General features: G+C 59.1%; 2 protein-coding genes and 1 long non-coding RNA gene across 3 annotated transcripts; 2 read left to right on the forward strand and 1 right to left on the reverse strand.

Annotated features, from left to right (window-relative positions):
- Nucleotides 1–1713: 1713 nt before the first annotated feature.
- On the reverse strand, nucleotides 1714–10518 carry KLHL33 (kelch like family member 33). The gene is made up of 5 exons (XM_038557644.1): nucleotides 10349–10518; nucleotides 9582–10180; nucleotides 4743–5667; nucleotides 4371–4538; nucleotides 1714–4284 (listed from the first exon to the last, which is right to left on the reverse strand). The coding sequence occupies exons 1-5, from the start codon at nucleotides 10516–10518 to the stop codon at nucleotides 3732–3734; spliced, it is 2415 nt and encodes an 804-aa protein (XP_038413572.1). The 3' UTR covers nucleotides 1714–3731.
- On the forward strand, nucleotides 6102–8985 carry LOC111099000. Its single transcript, XR_005370332.1, has 3 exons — nucleotides 6102–6214; nucleotides 8364–8455; nucleotides 8638–8985. It is a non-coding gene; the product is annotated as an uncharacterized LOC111099000 (long non-coding RNA).
- Nucleotides 10519–11684: 1166 nt separating the features above from the next.
- Nucleotides 11685–15202, forward strand: LOC119877007 (splicing factor 3A subunit 2-like). Its single transcript, XM_038557645.1, has 5 exons — nucleotides 11685–11714; nucleotides 11835–11928; nucleotides 12343–12940; nucleotides 13471–13545; nucleotides 14719–15202. The coding sequence occupies exons 1-5, from the start codon at nucleotides 11685–11687 to the stop codon at nucleotides 14837–14839; spliced, it is 918 nt and encodes a 305-aa protein (XP_038413573.1). The 3' UTR covers nucleotides 14840–15202.
- The last annotated feature ends 2956 nt before the right edge of the window (nucleotides 15203–18158 follow it).

The raw sequence follows: 18158 nt of genomic DNA on the forward strand, positions 1-18158 counted from the left end.
CATTCCATGTATTTTGCCCTGGACACCTGCAAAGTTGGTAACAGAGAAGGTTTAAAATGGAAAAAAAAAAAAAAAGGAAGGTGAAAGTGACATGAAAATCCTAGTATATACAAAACCAAGTATCCTTATTTGCCCACACAGAGTCTAGGCTGAAGGAGCAACAATGCAGAAGAGTGGAAAACTGCACACATCTACCCATATTTCTTCAAGTGAAGAAGAAAGATAAGGGGAGAACAAACTCAAATGATTTCAATGCTTTGTGTCTAGGAAAAAGGGAAAATGATAGTCTCAAAAAAGCCTGTAGAGTCTGAAGTCATGATGATGGTACATCCAAGGAGACATGAGGGAGGCTAGGAAAAAAAAAAACTAGAACCCACATTAAGTTATTATGACTTTAGATGGAAGAGAGGAGAGCTTTCTCAAGAAGAACATAAAGCAAAAAAAAAAAAAAAAAAAAGCAATAAATAAGTAAATAAAATAAAAAATAAAAATAAAAAATAAAAAGAAAGAAGAAGAACATAACGCAAGGTAAAAGAAGAATATGAACAATCTAGAATGAGGCGCAGAAGACAAAGGACCCAGGTAGTCCAATGTGTTTACTGATACTAGACATTCCCTGCATGCCCAGTCCCACCCAGTTCCTGAGTCAGTCTTGAAATGATGGAAACGATGGAAGCAATAGCAGAAATTCCGCCCTCACCCACAAAGGAGGTTGAGGGAAGAGTGTGGAGGCAGCTAGCAGCGGAATATGTAAAACACCTTGGCTCATTATCTGAGGGGCCCGAGGTAAGAATCCTGGGCCTCCACCCACTCACCAACCCGTGGCCTGATCCCTGGATTGCCATGATTATGCACTCTGTGTGAGTGTTTTCCATCCCAATTGCTGACTCTCACCCTGCTTCCTTTCTGGAGTCGCAATATTACACTGAATCAATCACACACCACTTGGCTCGAGCCCCAGCCTGTTACCGGGCCTAGATCAGGTCTTTCTCACCAAAGGGTAGACCACTGACTAGTGTCCTCCTACAAATCCAAGGCCTCCTTCTCTCTTCTCACTCCATCTGCGATTCAAAAACTGAATAGTGAGGAGGGCCTGGTGGCTCAGTTGGTTGGATGTCCAACTCTTGAGCTGAGGGGCATGGGTTCACAGCCTGCATAGGGCTCCATGCTGAATGTGGAGTCTGCATTAAAAAAAAAAAAAGACCAAACTAAATAGTAAAATCTGGAGACTTCTGTAACCAGCCCTATCCACGTACTTTTGGACCCTTGGCTCTCAGCTCCACCTGGGATGGAGCCATGTCCGTTTGGACAATAGGATTCAGCTTTCTGCCGCCTCTCTGGGTTTTTTAAAATAGTTTTTTAAAGTTCTTTATGTACTTATTTATTTAAGTATTCTCTACACCCAACATGGAGCTTGAACTCACAACCCTGAGACCAAGAGTCACATGCTCCTCTGACCGAGCCAGCTGGGCATCCCGTCTGCCACCTCTTTGGAGAAATAAGAGAAGGCTCAGAAGAGTGTCCTCTCCGGAGCCAGGGAAGAAATATTTAGGATAAGGGCCCAGTTTTCAAGCCAAGCCAGTCAATCCTGCAGAAAGATGGAGAATGAGGACGGCCTCGGGTTACTTGGTGAGAAGTCCGTCCTAGGCGGAGATAGGACCGAACTACAGGCACTTGCATGTGCTTTTTAAAATAGAGAAACTCAGGCAGGAATCGTTCAACAACGATGAAACCTTTATTTAGGCTGGTCTTGGCCTACAAACCACAAAGAGCACGTTCACAGAAGTTTATCCTGAAGACCCAAGCCTCATAGGTTCTCAGGACCCTCAATTTCCCTCTCTGGCTTCTTCACTCTGTCTTTCCTTTCCTCACGTATCTCCCACTTATCCCTCCTCGTGCTCATCTAGGCTCCAAAACAGAGAGATGGGTAAAAAAGAACTTACTAATGAAATCTCAAAAAAAGAAAAGAAGACAGAAACCAAAGCCCGCCAAGCACCTCAGACCAGGATGAAGAAAGGTCAAAGAGAGGCTCCTCTATCTCACCCTCAGGAAGATGAGAACCCTAATAAACCGTGATAATAAAAAAGTGACCTATACACATAACTGACCCTTCTCTGCCCTCGGCTGCTTGCTCAGGGGTCCGGCAGGAAGGACCAAGGGGAGTTGTGAATCGAGAGAAGACACAACTAGGTGAAAGCTGCCATCTTCAGAGAAAGCTCCAGAGACGAGGGTGGGCCGGCAACAACAGTAGAAGGCCCTGAAGAACCCTCTGGAACACTGACCTCCCTTCTGCTAGAGAGACACAGGGCACTGCATGTCTCACTTGCTTCTCTTCTCTGACTGGTGACTTTCCAAGGAGTCTTCAAAATCCAACTCAAACTACAGCCATCTGGCAACGACCTCCCTAGCGGAGGCCTGGCAGGGATCCCCCCTCCATCGTCTGGGCTGCCACACCTCTACGAGCGAGGAGCGAGGTACGGGGAGGACCAGCTCGGTGTCCCCACTCCAAGGCCACCGCAAGCCCGCCCACTGCTCAGGGCCTCCCCGGTCGGTGTCCTTCCTGCCTCGCTTAGTGCCTGGCACCTGGGAGGTGACCGATCACCGTGACGGAGAAAGGAGAAGAGAAAAGAAAAGGAAGGAAGAGCAGGGTGGAGGAAAGGAGAAAGGAAGCATCTGACTGAACTTTGCCTGGCCCAAAAAATAAAAAAAAAAAGGAAACGGATCTTAAAAACTCTAGAGGAAAGGGAAAGGAAGCGGGAAGCCCCTCCGGAGTCCTCTTGGCCTCTCCCTTTCTCTCTCGGCCTCCTCCTCTCAACTAGGCCCTTGGGTCGCCACTCCCGATCCCCAAACCCTCCCCAGAGGAAGGAGAGGCCCGTCAGGCTTCTGGCTCCTTCCATGCCCCCCAACCTCAGCTACCACAGTCCCACTGCGGGCACCTCTCTGCCCCGCCCATGCCTCATCATCATCCCCACGCACAGCACCCCTCCTCCTGGCCCTGGCAGTGCCCCCGACAAGGACTTGTGCCTCAGATCGAAGATCAAAAGGGGGCGCCTGGGGGGCTCAGTGGGGAGCACCTGCCTTGGGCTCAGGGCATGACCCCGGGGTCCCCCACGAGGTCCCCTCTGCCCGGGTCTCCCATGAGTAAATAAGAAAAGAAAAGAAAGCCAGAGGCTCTTCGGCGCAGCCTGCGGTGTGGGGGCTGAGGAGGCGCTGGCGTGGGCCTGCGAGTCACCCGAGAAGGACAATCACCAAGGGGGCTTGGGTGTCCCATGGATTGATTGGAGGGCAGGTCCTGAAAAAGCGAAGAGCATGAAATGTCCGGTCCTCGTGTCCTCAAACTCAAACTCCTTGGCCTTCCCACGTTTTTCATCTTGGTCCTTGGGTCAGAGGCGCGGTTGTTGGGACGGTCCCCTAGTGGCCCCTGCATGCCAACGCCCGGAGCTTCCTGTCTCCGAACCCGATGCACTTGCCCATCAGCTATGTCACAGTCCCGACACCTGGTAGGGCCGCTCCGGGCCTCCTCTCCACATCCCGGCATCCAGCTGCCTCCCCGTCGGCAATAGCCTTTTCCAGGAATCCTGGGCCACCTCTTGCTCAGCGGAGATCATATGCGCAAAAGCAGATCATACGACCCTGTGCTCTCACGACACAGCTTGTCCTCGTCCCCCCACAATCTCCATGCTTCTCTGTTTCTGCTCCTTTCCTCCCCGCCACCCACCGCTGCTGCCCGCTCACCCTGCAGGTTTGCTCTGCTGCTGGGAGGGGAGCAAGTCTGCGTGCTGCACAGCAGGCAGCTCCAGGACACAGGCGGGCATCTCGGCCCGGGGCCTTGGCAGTGTTCCCAGGCAGAGCCAGCGGTCCAGGCCGGGGCAGTAGGCGTGGACCAGGTGTGACAGTGCATAGGTCCGGTGGCTGTAGCCCCCCAGCACCAGCAGCTCCCCCTGTAGCGCGGCCCCCGCGGCCCCCACGTGCGGGGAGGGCAGAGGGGCCAGGCGGGCCCAGCTGTCAGTCCGCGGGTCATAGGCCTCCAAGCTCAGCAGGTCCCCTGTGTCCCCGAGGCCGCCAGCCACATACAACCGGCCCTGCAGAGCAGCCATGACGTGGCCAGCCCGGGCTTCGCCCATGGGGCTCAGCAGTGTCCCCGGCTTCTCCTGTTTGGGGTCGTAGAGCAGCAGGGAGGCCAGGTAGCCGCCCGCCCCGTCGCAGCCCCCGCTCAGGTACAGGCGGCCCTCAGACTCGGTGGCCGCGTGGGCAAAGCGCGGTGCTGGCAGGGCTGGCGCGGGCCTGGGGGAGAGAGGGAGGCTCAGGCCCAGGCCTCCTGCAGCTCCCGGCCTCCCCCCCAACCCGCCCGGCAGGGGCAGCCCCCTCACCTCCACCCGTCGCGCTCGGGGTCGTAGGCCTCCACGGAGCTGAGAGCCACGTCCCCACTCCTGCCGCCGAGCGCGTACAGCAGCCCGCCCAGTGCCACCAGCGGGAACAGGCTCCGGGCCTGGGCCAGAGGCGCCATCTCCTCCCAGCCGCCTCGGCCGGGGTCCCACCTGCAGGGAGCAGAGCACGGGACAGGTGGCGGGGCTGCATCCCTCCCTCTGCCCCTCCCCAGCGTCCCACCTGCAGGGACCGGGCCGCATCCCCCCTCCGCCCTCCCCGGGGTCCCACCTGCAGGGGATCAGACCACGGGACAGGTGGCCGGGCGCATCCCCGCCACCCCACCCCACCCCCCCACCCCCGCGCCCAGGCCGTACCTGATCGTGGACGCCAGCGTGTTGGCGGGGCCGTAGAAGTCCTGGCCGCCGCACACGTAGAGCGCGCGGCCCTGCGGGCTGGCGGCCCCGTGGCGGAAGCGCGCCCCGGGCAGCGCGGGCAGGCGGCCCCACTCCACGGTGCGCACCCGGCCGGTGCCGCAGCAGAAGGCCCGCGCCCAGCACACGCCGCGCGCCGGCCGCCCGGCCGCCAGGTCCGCCGACAGCCCGTCCCCGCCGGGCAGCACGAGCGCGCCGTCGGGCTCCCTCCGCCGGCCGCGAGCCGGGGCCGCCGCCGCCTCCTCCAGCAGGCGCGCCAGCAGGTCGGGCGGCAGCGGCGGGGGCAGCCCGGCCGCGCGCACCCGCCGCAGCTCGCGCGTGGACATGCGGCCGAAGCGCACACCGCGCAGCAGGGCCCGCGCCTCGACCTCGGCCGCCTCGGGGTGGGCCGCCAGCCAGCGCCGCGCCGCCGCGAAGGCCTCCAGCTCCTCCCGCAGGTGCAGCGCGTCGCTGCGCAGGAGCTCGGCCAGCAGCGCGGGCGGCAGCGACGCGAAGGCGGGGCTGCGGGCGGCGGCCGGCAGGTGGCCCAGCAGGTAGAGCCGCGCCCGGCGGCCGAGCGCCTCGAGCCCCGCGGCCTCCGCGGCGGGCAGCAGGGCCAGGCAGCGCGCGGGGCTCAGGCCGCGGCCCAGGGCGCGCTCGCACAGCGCCAGGCACGCCGCGCTCTGGTACCGCGCCGCGGCCCGCGCCGCCCCCAGCAGCCGCCGCCACCGCGCCCGCACGGCGCCCGAGTAGGCGAAGGACACGAGCAGCCGCAGGTCCCGTGCCGACATGCTGCGCAGCCGCACCGCGGCGCCCCGGGACTCCCGCATGCCGCTCAGCAGCATCGCGCTGAAGAACTCGCTGCCGCACGCCAGGGCCGCCCGGTGCACTGCGGGGGGAGGGCGCGGTTAGCCGGGCTGCGGGGGCCGGGCGGACCGCACCCCGCACCCCGCCCGGGGACCGTAGAGGGGAGGAGCACTGCGGGGGGGAGAGGGTAGGAGGGGCACCGCGGGGGTGGTGGAGAGGACAGGGAGGGGCACTGCGGGAGAGAGAGGAGGGGGAGGGGCACCGCAGGGGGGAGAGAGGAGGGGGAGGGGCACCGCAGGAGGGAGAGAGGAGGGGGAGGGGCACCGCAGGGGGGGGAGAGGAGGGGAAGGGGCACCGCAGGGGGAGAGAGGAGGGGGAGGGGCACCGCAGGCGGGAGAGAGGAGGGGAAGGGGCACTGCAGGGGGGAGAGGGGAGGTGGAGGGCACCGTAGGGGGAGGGTGCGGGTGAGCGGGACTGCGGGGGCCCGGACCTGCCCCCCCCACCCCGCCCGGTGCACCGCAGGTTGGAGAAGCCCAGGGGAAGGGGCACCGCGGGGAGAAGAAGCCAGGGTGGCCGGCCCGCCTCTGCTCCCACCCCGGGCAGCGGCGCAAAGCCCCAGGCAAGCGCTGGTGAGCACAGGGTACCGCCGCAGGGGCCTGTGACAATGCAGGTTACAGACATGCGATTCATTAGGGGGGATGGACCCAACTGCAAAGAGCAATGTGCAACTGGCTCGGGTTTCTATCCTGCACTAAAGAAAGCGCTTTCCTTTACCATCGTAAGAGCCACTGGCATCCGCTACCCTGTTGGTCCAATTTTTCTTAGAAAATGGTGCCACGCTCAGGAATGCCTGTGATCTCATCTCACCCACTGCCATCTCCTGCTTCCGATGTCCCGTGTGCAGGGTTCTGCTCACACCCCCTCCTCATCTCAGTACAGTTCACGGAATCACATTTTAAACTAAAAACCTTTGAAACCATCCGGTTCAATTGCCCGTTTTAAGAAAAGGAAACTGAGTCCTAGAGAAAGGAAGGGATTTATTTTCTAGCCCATACGGTGACTCTCTGAGTGGATCTTCACTGCCTCCTGTCACCAACGTCAGGTTGCAGGGTATACTTGGGTATCGGTTGCCTTCCTGTCTGCATGGCCCTCGTGACGCTGAAACTACCCTATTGGCAAATGCTATTAGATAACTAAACTCACGTGCTTCCTAACGTAACTCAATTTGAGATGTTTGGCATCAAGTATGGACTACTCTTACCAAAATATTTAACCTAAATCTAATTGAAACTTTAGCTCTAGAGACATCTGGGGGGCTCAGTGGTTGAGCATCTGCCTTTGGCTCAGGGTGTGATCCTGGGGTCCTGGAATCAAGTCCCACATCGGGCTCCCCACCGGGAGCCTGCTTCTCCTGCCTGTGTCTCTACCTCTTTGTGTGTGCCTTTCATGAACAAAAAAAATTAAAAATCTTAAAAAAAAGAAACTTTAGCTCTAAAGTCAAATTTATAAGAAATTGAGAAGCTAACCCTACGACCCAGCAATTGCACTGCTGGGGCTTTACCCCAAAGATACAGATGCAGTGAAATGCTGGGACACCTGCACCCCGATGTTTACAGCAGCGTCCACAATAGCCACACTGTGGGAGGAGCCTCGGTGTCCATCGACAGATGATGGATAGAGAAGCTGTGGTCTATGTGTACAGTGGGATATTCCTTAGCCATTAGAAACGACAAATACCCACCATTTGCTTCGACGTGGATGGAACTGGAGAGTATGATGCTGAGTGAAATAAGTCTGTCGGAGAAGGACAAACATTATATGGTCTCATTCATTTGGGGAATATAAGAAATAGTGAAAGGGATTATAGGGAAAAGGAGAGAAAATAAGTGGGAAAAATCAGAAAGAGAGACAGAACATGAGAGACTCCTAACTCTGGGAAACGAACAAGGGGTAGTGGAAGGGGAGGGGGGCGGGGGGTGACTGGGTGACGGGCACTGAGGGGGGCACTTGATGGGATGAGCACTGGGTTTATGCTATATGTTGGCAAATCAAGCTCCAATAAAAAAATATACAAAAAAAAAAAGAAAGAAATGAGAAGCTAAAGGAAAAAGTTAAAACCATGACAGAAAACATACACAAATCTAGAAAATGGAGCATTCTATATAACTAATCTTGTTTGTTCACTTAAGCCATAAAAAAAGGACACCGAACTGTACAAGAGTAAAGGCAGCCTCAGAGATGTGTATGTGAGCACAGCAGAGTTCTCAATCGGCTCCTGGTTTGAGTGAAGCAGCTGTAGGCAAGTGGAAAGATTTTTTGGAAAAGTGGGAAAATTTCAACCTGGACTAGGTGAAACTAAGGAATTATTGTTCATCTTGTGAGACAGGAGTATTGTGGCAATGTCCTCTTTTAAAGAGACACAAACCCAAGTATTTATGAGCAAAATGTCACAGACTTTAAACCTCAGTGATAAATAAAGAGATGAAACAAATATCATAAGAGTGTTAATTGTTAAGTCTGGGAGCAAGCAGGATGTTCGAGTGTTTACGGTAGTATTTTCTTAATTTGCCATGTGTTGGAGGTGCTTCATAATAATTAAAAAAAAAAAAAAAAAAAGGTAGTGGGGTAATGCTGCTGGAAGTCCTCTGGGCAGGGAGCACAGCTGAACTCCCAGGGAAGCTTAGGAGCTCCAGCCTCGCAGACCATCTGTGGCAGGTTGGCCTCCCCGCAGGGACAGATGATGTTGATGTGGCTTTCCATTGTCTTTTTGAGCACCAGGTAGGGAGCATCTCGGTGCTTCCCAAGTAGTGAGCATCAGTGACAGCTTTCAAATACATGTTGCCTGAGAATATCTGCCTTCTTCCAAGCAGGTAAGCCACTTCAGTTCCTAAATAATCAACCGACTTCAGTATGTTGAAGCCCTAGTCCCCAGGGTGGTGATATTTGTAGGTGGGACCTTTGGGAGGTAATTAGCTGTGGGGGCGGAACCCTCATGAATAGGATTACTGCCATATAAGAGGAACAAGAGCGAGGTAACCTCTCCCTGCACCAGGTGAGGATACAGTGAGGAGGTGGCCCTCTGCCAACCAGGACCCTACAGGCACCCTGATCTTCGACTTCCGGGCTCCAGAGCTGTAAAAACTACATTTGTGGTGTCCAACTGCCCAGTCTACGGTCCTTTTGTTAAAGCCGTGCAAGCTAAGCAGGATGCTTTTTCCCCTGGGAGTCCCAGAAGTACTTTGGACTCCGCTCATTCTAATGGGCAGTCGCTGTAGGCCTCTGGACGTGTCTTGGAGTCTCGTTTCTTCATGAGTAAAGTCTAAGAGCTCAACTGGAGAATCTCTCAATCGACACCTTTTAATCTAACACTTTTATATGCCTGCATCCCAACTGGCATTTGTCGGATCCTGTGTGTCTTTGGTTTGGTGGCATGGGAGGGAGCACATGGCCCCCCGGCAGGCGCAGACCCGGCTAGCCAACATTGGCTTGTGTCAGGTGGTCGTAGGGTCACATCTCCGAGTTTAACCCTCTTGCCCTGCGCCTGGGATAACGTTAGCTGCCTCGCTAGTTTGCAGGGAGCACAAAAAGAGGCGATGTGCCTACAAGTGCCTGGACCCCAGGACCTCAGGGAATGTCGGCAGCACCTGCATAATCCGCCACTGAGTGCACCCTCCTTAGCGTTCCCGGTGATGCGTGCAGTTAAGTTCAGGTGCCGCGGCCTGGTGGCCCCAGGATTGCAGGAGGCCAAAGCGGGCCTGTGGGTTAGCTGCAGGCCTCGTGTCTACCACGCCTGGGGTCAGGACACACGGAGTTTTTGCACCCTATTCCTCGGGCTGCCCTGCGTCCTCAACAGGAGAGGCCGGGGCGTGGGAGGCCCTAGGTTGGGCCCCGGGTTGGGCCCTCACCTCCTGCTCGCGGTCCCGGTCCCCCCGTGCCCCCCGCAGCAGCCAGCGGGCTAAGGGGTCGCCCCCCCCCCCCGCCCCGGCCCACGCTCACCCCGCAGCCGGCAGCCGCCCGCCTGCAGCTCCAGGTCGCAGCCGGCACCCTCCCGGTACAGCAGCTCGATGCTCCGCAGCGTCTCCCGCAGCTCGGCTTCCGCACTGGGCGCCTCCGCCCCGGGCCCCTCCGCCCCCGGCCCCGCGCCGCCGGCTTCGCAGCTGCACCTGCGCCGGGCGGCCGCACTGACCCGGGGCGCGCGCAGGGCCTCGGCCGCCGCCAGCACGTCGCGCCCCGGGGCCGGGCCCAGGCGGCCCTCGTAGGCGAAGGTCAGCACTGCCTCCCAGGCGGCGGGGGCCACAGCCAGGCCGAGCGGCGACCCCGGGCCCCCGCCCCGCAGCCGCGCGCGGAACACGCCGCTCACGGCCGCCAGGACCACGCGGTGCAGCCCGTAGGCGCGGCCGCCCACGCGCACGCGCTCGTCCAGCAGCTGCCCCTGCGCCCGCAGGCGCTGCGCCGCCGCGAAGAACAGGCCCGGGTGCTCCTCGCTGAGCAGCACCTGCTCCTCCTCGTCCTCCTCGTCCTCCTCGTCCTCCTCGTCCTCCTCCTGCTCCTGCTCCTCCTCATGCTCCTGCTCCTCCTTATGCTCCTCCTTCTGCTCCTCCTCTTGCTCCTCCTCGTCCTCGTCCTCCTCCTCCTGCTCCTCCTCCTGCTCCTTTTGCTCCTCCTCCTGCTCCTCCTCCTGCTCCTCCTGCTCCTCCTCCTCCTCCTCCTCCTCCTCCTCCTCCTCCTCCTCTTCTGCCTCCTCCTCCTGTTCCTCCTGACACGGAAGCTTCCCCAGGGCCAGGACAACCGGGGGCGACCCGCTGTCCTCCGCGGAGGAAGGAGGCCGGAAGGGGGGTCTCTGCTCGGGCCCAGGGAGGCCCAGGTGCTGCCCCCCGCCGGGAACACCGACCCCCGGGGCCGAGGCCGGCAGTGTGGGCTCCAGGGCGCTCATGGTCCCCCGCTGTTGGCAGCCGCGAGGGGAGAAAGGAGGGGCTCAGAGCTGGGCCCCAAGGGGCCGTGGAGTGCTGACTGCAGCCCCTCCCCGTGCTTTCCCCCAGCCCGTCCCCAGGCCCTCACACCAGGGTCAGCATCCAGGCCTCAGCACCCAGGCTCACCCCCACCCCATCCCCAGGCCCCAGCACCCAGGCTCTCCCCCCACCCCCATCCCCAGGCCCCAGCACCCAGGCTCTGCTCCCACCCCCATCCCCAACACCCAGGCCCCAGCACCAGTCCCTACTCCTCATCCCATCCCCAGGCCCTAGTACCCAGGGCCCAGCACCCACGCTCAGCCCCCACCTCGCCCCCAGGCCCCAGCACCCAGGTCCCGGCACCCAGGCTCAGCCCCCACCCCGTCCCCAGAACCCAGGCTCAGCCCCCACCCCACCCCCAGGCCCCAGCACCCGGGCTCTGCCCCCACACCCCTGGCCCCAGGCCAAAGCACCCAGGCTCAGCCCCCACCCCCTTCCCCAGGCCCCAGCACCAGGCTCCAGCACCCAGGCTCTGCCCCGACACCCGTTCCCAGGCCAAAGCACCCAGGCCCTGGCACCCAGGCTCAGCCACCATCCCTGGCCCCAGGCCCCAGCACCCAGGCTCAGCCCCCACCCCATCCCCAGGCCCCAGCACCCAGGCTCAGCCCCCACCCCGCACCCAGGCTCCAGCACCCAGGCCCTGGCACCCATGCTCTCCCCCCAACTCGTCCCCAGGCCCTGACAGCCTGGCCCTACGCCCAACTCTGGGATTCACCAAGGGCAGCAAAGCATGCGGGAAGCACATGTACAGATCCAGTGCCGGCCCCGTGTCCCGCCTGACTTGCCACCATCATACCGATCTCCACCCTCCCGAGACACCGGCGCTCCCCTGACTCGAAGTGGAACCTTCTCAGCTTGGACTGGGTGGCAGAGAGAACTTGCCCCTCACCGGGTCAGCGGCCCCACCCGACTAATTATAGCAGGTGCTGGCGGGCTTGGGGGCTGGGCTCCGGGTGCCCAATCTCTGACACTCAATCCCCCCCCCCCCCCCCCCCCCCCCCCCCCCCCCGGCCTCGTCCCCAGATGCCCTCCTCCCCCCTTCCACCTGTAGGGCCGTCCTGCTGAGCGGCCAATTCCAAAGCCAAGGAGGATGCGGGACAGGACAGGAGGGACAGGCCGGGTGAGTGACCCGGGAGGGGGGGGCGGGGGGGGAGCCTGGGCTGTGCAGGGGCCAGAAGAGGGGAGGGAGGGTTTGGGGTCAGTCCCAGGCCCTGGCCGCCCGCTGGTGTCCTGTGCACAGGCTGGTCCCCGGGCCGGAGGGGAGGAGCCGGGGCTGCGGGCCGCCTGCCATCCACCCGGACTGCGGCTTCCTCACTGTCCCGAGGGGGGTCCGCGTGAGAAAGGGCGAAAGGGAGGCTCAAACCCACGGTCTGCAGCCGTCTCACCACCCCACGGGCTCTGGGGGGAGGACTGGACAGTGTGGCATGGGGTGATCTCCGCTGCCGCCAGGACCAAAGTCCTGCGGGGCCGGCGAGCACGGTCACGGAGGCGGGAGGGGACGGCGCTCCCTCTGCCCCATGACTCCTCTTTCTCACCTCGAGGCGGGGCCCCTGCATCAGGGTGTTTTCCACTGCGGTTCTGGATGTCTTCTCGGGGAAGAACCAGGGAAGGGGCAGTGATGCGACCCCCCGCCCCCCAGCAGGACAGGCGGGGCTGCTGGGGTGGGTCCCGTCCCCTAAAGGGATTGGTCCGGCTGCAGAGGTGGCCCTGACAGGCCGATGGGCCGGGACGGCGCTCTGCTCCCTAAGGACCTGGGTGCGAGCCGCGCCGAACCTTCCCACCCCGGCAGCCGGTGGTGCCCCCTCCCTGCCCGCCTGGGTCGGGAGCTGGGGCTCCACCCACATCCCTGTCACTGTCATCGCAGCGACGCTCCATCACAAGGTGGCCTCTCGGAGATCTTCCCGCCCCACTGCTGCCCAGATCTTCCCGCCCCGCTGCTGCCCAAGATGCTCACGGCTCTGCTTCGGCACCCCCCCCCCCATCGGCTGCCGTCTTAGGAACCCGGGAGGCATCGCATCAGCGGGGAACGTCCCGGTGGCCGCCACCTGCTGTGGGCCCTGCGGGGCCAGGGGCGCAGCCGCCTAGTGGAGCCGGTTGGAGGGGGCGGGGCAGGGCTCATCCACCCCGTCCTCCTGCGTTTCCCAAAGGCCCCAGGCAGGGCCGGGCAGCCGAGGGGACACGCGGTGACACTGCGCAGATCTGCAGGGCCCAGCTGCCGTGTGCACGCCCGTGTGCACCCGGGTGTGTGTCTCGCTGGCACAGCGGGTTCTCGGGGACTCAGCCCGACACTGAACAGCTTTGCTGGAACTGCTCCACGCACCGGCTCTTCCAGGGACAGAGCCCCAGGTGAGACCAGTGGCAGGGATGCCATTTCCTCTTCCAGATACTCACCATCTGGAGGTCACCCCCCTGGCAGGGGAAGGGACACTTTGCAGTTTGAGGCCAGAGGAAAAGGACACCGTTTGGCTAGACTCCTCTGTGGGGAGAGGCTGATGGGAAAGGGAACTTAGAGGGTGGGAGGGGGGAGTGAGGAGGAGGAGGAGTTCTTCCTCCCCTGCCCTCACTCTGTGTGTGTGTGTGTGAGAGAGACACACAGCTCTCCCGGCCCAGGTCATCTTCCCAATCCTCCCATTTGGCCACCAGCAGCCCAAGGCCACTTGCTTCTTTGGGGTTTTTTTCTGTTCTTTTACATATAGCAGCTTCTTGGGAAATACAGTCCCATGGTGGGGTGTCCAGAGGCAGTCTCTGGCATGTTTTCCATCTCCCCTCCTCAGCTACTGGGGAACCTAAGGGGACCAGATCCCGGGGGACCTCGTGGTGAGAACCGTGCCCAGGCAGGGAGTGCTGTCGTCACCTGCCCCCTTCTCTCCCCCTAGCAACGCCGCTTCCGTGTCCAGGACCCTCTACAGCCATCGCGTGCACACACTTCACCTGGGCGTCCTCACCACCGGGTAAGGCCCTCCGCTCCAGCCTTTTGTTATTATTGTTATTTATTTCCTGAGAGACGCAGAGAGAGGCAGGGACCCAGGTAGAGGGAGACGAAGGCTCCCTGCGGGGAGCCCGACGCGGGACTTGATCCTGGGACCCCGGGGTCACACCCGACCCGAAGGCAGACGCTCAACGGCTGAGGTGGCCGGGGGGCCCCATTCCAGCCCTTCTGTGAGAATGACTCGGAGCCCTGGCTTCTGCCTCTGAGGGCTGACGTACAGGTGGTGAAAGGAGAAGAGGCAAACCTTACCCAGCCCATTGCTCAAAAACCAGTAGTGACTTAAGGGGATTCACGTGGGTGGAGTAAAACCTTCAAAGACAGGAGAGAATTTAATATGTCCACGACTTCGAGGAAAGCTAGTTGAAAATATGACGGGATGCAGCGCTTCTGCGACGCATTGATTTCTGCCTCTGACCGCCCTTCTCCGTGGGCCAGGAGTGTGGGGTCTGCCCCCGGCCCTGATGTCTCAGTGCCATTCTGTCCTCTGCCCTTTTTCCTGCTTTGGTTCAACCCCCCAAGTCTTCCCAGTAGTTGGTATCTCACCAAGAGCCTTGGTGGAAAAAGGAGAAGATGTAGGGGGAGTCTAGGGCCATCCTACGAGCAAGGTTTCTGGAGGCGGAGGAGTACGGGAGGCCTCCGTGTCAGCAGCCAGGAGCTAGATGGCACTTTAGAGAGGTGATGCCTGGGGTTGCCTGGGGTTGAAGAGTCCAAGCTCCCGTAGCAAAATTCAAAGTCTGCCTCAACACAAGGCAAAGCTTGGGGAGGGTCTCTCTCTCTCCCATCTGCCTCCTGTTTGCCATCCCACAGCGGGAGGCTGACGCCCCAAAAAAGTCCAGAACTGGGCAGCCCGGGGTGGCTCACAGGGGGTCAAATGCAGGGCGTGGGAAGGAGCCAGCAGGAGGGGAGATTGTCCCAGTAGGAATGACCGCGGCGCCCACCCATCCTCCGCTCATTCTCCCTACCCGTGTGTTCAAGCGGCACGTACCTTCATCAAGTCCTATGGCAATAGCCCCGGGATGCCACCCTCCTGCGTCTGGGGAAATCCCAAGCCACAGAGCAGAGATCCCAGGGGCAGAGCTAGCCCCGGGCGAGGCCGAGGAGCAGGCTCCCTGCCCCACAGTGCCCTCTGTAACAGGAGCCCGCCTCCGGGCCTGCAGCCAGCCAGCCCCGGGGCCCTGGACAAGACGCTGCTGGACGCTGTCCGGGGCCTCAATCCCCCGCCACCATCGTTCGTGCACGTCAGCAGGACACACTGACCCTGCGCCGCCAATAAGACACTCGGGAGAGACCGACAGAGGAGAGGGCCACGATTTAGGAACCAAGGAGCCATGATTTTAGTCTTTTGGTTTTACAAACGGTGAGGCTATCTTGAGAAGCCTCCACCAAGAGCCCAAAGCTGCCTAAAGAAGTTAGTGTCCCACTAAGGTACCAGCTGGGTCTATGGTGCTAAAGAAGGTTCTCCCTCCAAGATCCATTCCATCCCACAATATGAGTAAAAACTTACAAATAGGGCAGCCCGGGTGGCTCAGTGGTTGAGCGGCTGCCTTCGGCCCAGGGCATGATCCTGGGGTCCCGGGATCGAGTCCCATGTCGGGCTCCCTGCATGGAACCTGCTTCTCCCTCTGCCTATGTCTCTGCCTCTCTCTCTCTGTGTCTCTCATGAATAAATAAATAAAATCTTAAAAAAAAAAAACTTACAAATACCTGCGCCAAACTGCTGCGCCACCCAGGGATCCCTCATCCCAAAATTTCTGATTGTAAACATCCAGGTCTTAATGAATCTTCAACCTATTTATGGGTCTATCCTTCGTCACTGAAAAAAAGTGTTAATCAGCACTTTCTACTTAGTCACCAGAAAGCTCCTCTTTTCCCAAGTGCACATAATCCCAATTCTTTTAGGGGATCCCTGGGTGGCTCAGAGGTTTGGTGCCTGCCTTTGGCCCAGGGCACGATCCTGGAGACCCGGGATCGAGTCCCGCATCGGGCTCCCTGCATGGAGCCTGCTTCTCCTTCCTCCTGTGTCTCTGTCTCTCTATATATATATCATAAATAAATACATTAATCTTTTTTAAAAATCCCAATTCTTTTTATCTTTTGACCCAAGTCTTACTTTATAGCCTTTGGTTGTCTCTTTGGTTTACCCCTGCACCGATTTATTTATTCATTCAGCAAATGCCGAGTGTCCACCCTATTCTAAGCGGGAGAATTTAGGGAGGTTATACGGCAATGAATAGAACATGATGACAATCCCTTGACCTCATGGAGTTTGTATTCTAAAGGAAGGAGTCAAACCATGAGCACAGAACTACGGGATTACACAGTGGTAAGTGCTACGAAGAGAAATAAAACCAGGAAGGGGGCTAGAAAGTGCTGGAAGAGTGCAATTCTAAGTAGGTTTGTCAGGAAAGCCTCCCCGAAAAAAGAAAACACGTTGAACAAAGACTTAAAGATTACGAGGCTGAGCAAGCTCCAGCTGACGGACCAGCCTCGCAGGCAGGAGCACCCAGTGTGAGGACCTGGAGGGGTCAGTGCACAGTCAGCGATTGTGGAGAAACAGGCCACTGCTGCTGGAGCGGAGCCGACAAGGTGAGGGACAGGCAGTGAGATCGAAGCAGTAAGTGGGGCGGGCGGGGAGGGTCAGGCCTCCCGCTCTCGCTTTCACTCGGAACAGGAAGACACGGAGGGTCTTGAGCAACAGGGTGACAGCGTCCGGCTTCTCTGGGAATGTGGTTCCCTCGGCTGCTGTGCTGGGAGCTGCCTCTGAGTGGAGGCTCGTAGGAGGGGACACAGCAGCTCCTGCCGTAACCCCGGGGAGGCTCCTGGCTACGTCCAAGGGGCAGCACTGCAAGAAAGAAGAAACGGGATCCGGGATATATGTGAAGACAAGGTCCATGCGACTTGATGACCTGGCGGAGAGGAGAAGAGGTGTCCGAGACACCAGGGCGCTTTTGATGCGAGCAACTGGGACGGGGTTGTCATTCACTGACATAGGGAGGTCTACCGCTGGAGGAAGGGGAGAAACAAGGTTGTTTTGTGTGTGTTAAGTTTGAGACGTCTGTTAGGCACCCAGGTTGAGATACCCATCAACAGCTAGATATTCAGAGCAGAAGTCTAGGTTAGAGCTAAAAAATTGGGAGTCATCCACCTTGAAATGGTTTTTATTTTTATCTATTTATTTACTTATTTATTTATTATTTAGAAATGGTTTTAATGTATGAAAGTGGATAAAATCACTGCAGGTATGTGTGTAAATAGAGGAGTGGTCCAAGGACCAAACCCTAGTTTGGGGAAATGAGGAGAAAACAGCAAACCAGATGAAGAAAGAGCGGTCGGTAAAGTAAGAGGCGAAACAGAGAGCATGGCCTAGAGCCAGGTAAAGAAAATGTCTCAGGAGGGAGCGTGAGACGCCGTGGACTGGCTATGTGGGGTGCGCGGGGAGCGCCGTGGGGCGGCTGTGTCAAGCCCCTGGGGACGGTTTGGAGAGCGGCCTTAACAGGGAGCCGGGGCAGAGAATTGGAAAGGACAGTTTGAAAATGTCTAAAATGTCTTGTTATAAAGTGGAGCGGAAAAACAGGAAGCCACTGAAAGGGGAAATGGAGCCATGAGGAGCCCACGTCTGTAAGATGAGGACGATGATGGTGTATCCATGTGCTGAGAGGAAGATCTAGGAAAGAAAGGGAAATGTTGACTGCAGAAAAGGAGAGAAAACTGTTGAGAGGTGTCCTGAAGGGCTGGAGGGATGGGATTGACCATAGAAGTTGTTGGACGGGAGCATGGACAGGTTTGTTGTTTTTTTTTTTTTAAGATTTTTATTTATTTATTCATGAAAAACAGAGAGAGAGAGAGGCAGGATCCCTGCAGGGCAGGGGGCCCAACACGGGACTCGATTCTGGGACCCTGGAATCAGGACCTGAGCGGAAGGCTGATGCTTGGCTGCTTAGCCACCCAGGCGCCCAGGATGGAGTGTTGATAGCGGTCTCAACCTTGACACCACTGCCCTCTGGGCCTAGGGAATTCTGTGCGGGGAGCTATTCTCTACCCTGCAGGGCCCTTTGGGGCCTCCCCAGCCCCTCCCAGCAGCCCCGCCCGCCTCCCAGATGTGACAACAGCCGTCCTCTGCGGAGCCAGATGGAGCCCAGCTGAGCGGGTAGCCGGAGGTAGTACCAGGATGCTGCTAATGGGCAGCCGAGGCCAGCGAGTACTGGAAGGTGGTTAGATGTCGCGGGGAGGGCCCGTCAGTGCTCTGGCTGCTTCTATCTTCCCATCAAAATAGGAGCTGAAGGAAGCGTGAGGATCGGGGCAGATACAGGAGATTTGAGGGGCCAGAAGGTATAAAACAAGTATCGAGAAGAGGGAGAGTGAGAGGGCTAGGGACCAGCTGAGGATGATGGATTTAAGCACGAGGCAGGGCCTGGCGCGTAGCCCCTCCAGCTGCGCGGCCCCAGGAATTGAGCCCGGGGAGACTCGGAGCAGGACCAGAGCAGGGGGCAGCGGCTCAGGACTGGGATTCAGCTGGAGGCAAATGAAGACACGCAGGCAATGAGGCCAGCGGTGGGGAGGCCCACAGACTGGAGG

Source organism: Canis lupus, chromosome 15 (genome assembly GCF_011100685.1).
Source record: "Canis lupus familiaris isolate Mischka breed German Shepherd chromosome 15, alternate assembly UU_Cfam_GSD_1.0, whole genome shotgun sequence".
Taxonomy (NCBI): Eukaryota; Metazoa; Chordata; class Mammalia; order Carnivora; family Canidae; genus Canis; species Canis lupus.

What these genes read in the sequence shown, in the direction of transcription:
- KLHL33 (XM_038557644.1), bottom strand. Translation starts at nt 10,518, where the DNA reads ATGAGCGCCCTGGAGCCCACACTGCCGGCCTCGGCCCCGGGGGTCGGT. An exon ending in CTGGCCCTGGGGAAGCTTCC is followed by an intron (nt 10,181 to 10,348) that starts GTGTCAGGAGGA and finishes GCAAGAGGAGGA; the next exon opens with GCAGAAGGAGGAGCATAAGG. An exon ending in CCCGAGCGCGACGGGTGGAG is followed by an intron (nt 4,285 to 4,370) that starts GTGAGGGGGCTG and finishes TCTCTCCCCCAG; the next exon opens with GCCCGCGCCAGCCCTGCCAG.
- LOC119877007 (XM_038557645.1), top strand. Translation starts at nt 11,685, where the DNA reads ATGCGGGACAGGACAGGAGGGACAGGCCGG. An exon ending in CTGTCCCGAGGGGGGTCCGC is followed by an intron (nt 11,929 to 12,342) that starts GTGAGAAAGGGC and finishes CTGCTCCCTAAG; the next exon opens with GACCTGGGTGCGAGCCGCGC. An exon ending in CTGGGCGTCCTCACCACCGG is followed by an intron (nt 13,546 to 14,718) that starts GTAAGGCCCTCC and finishes CCTCTGTAACAG; the next exon opens with GAGCCCGCCTCCGGGCCTGC.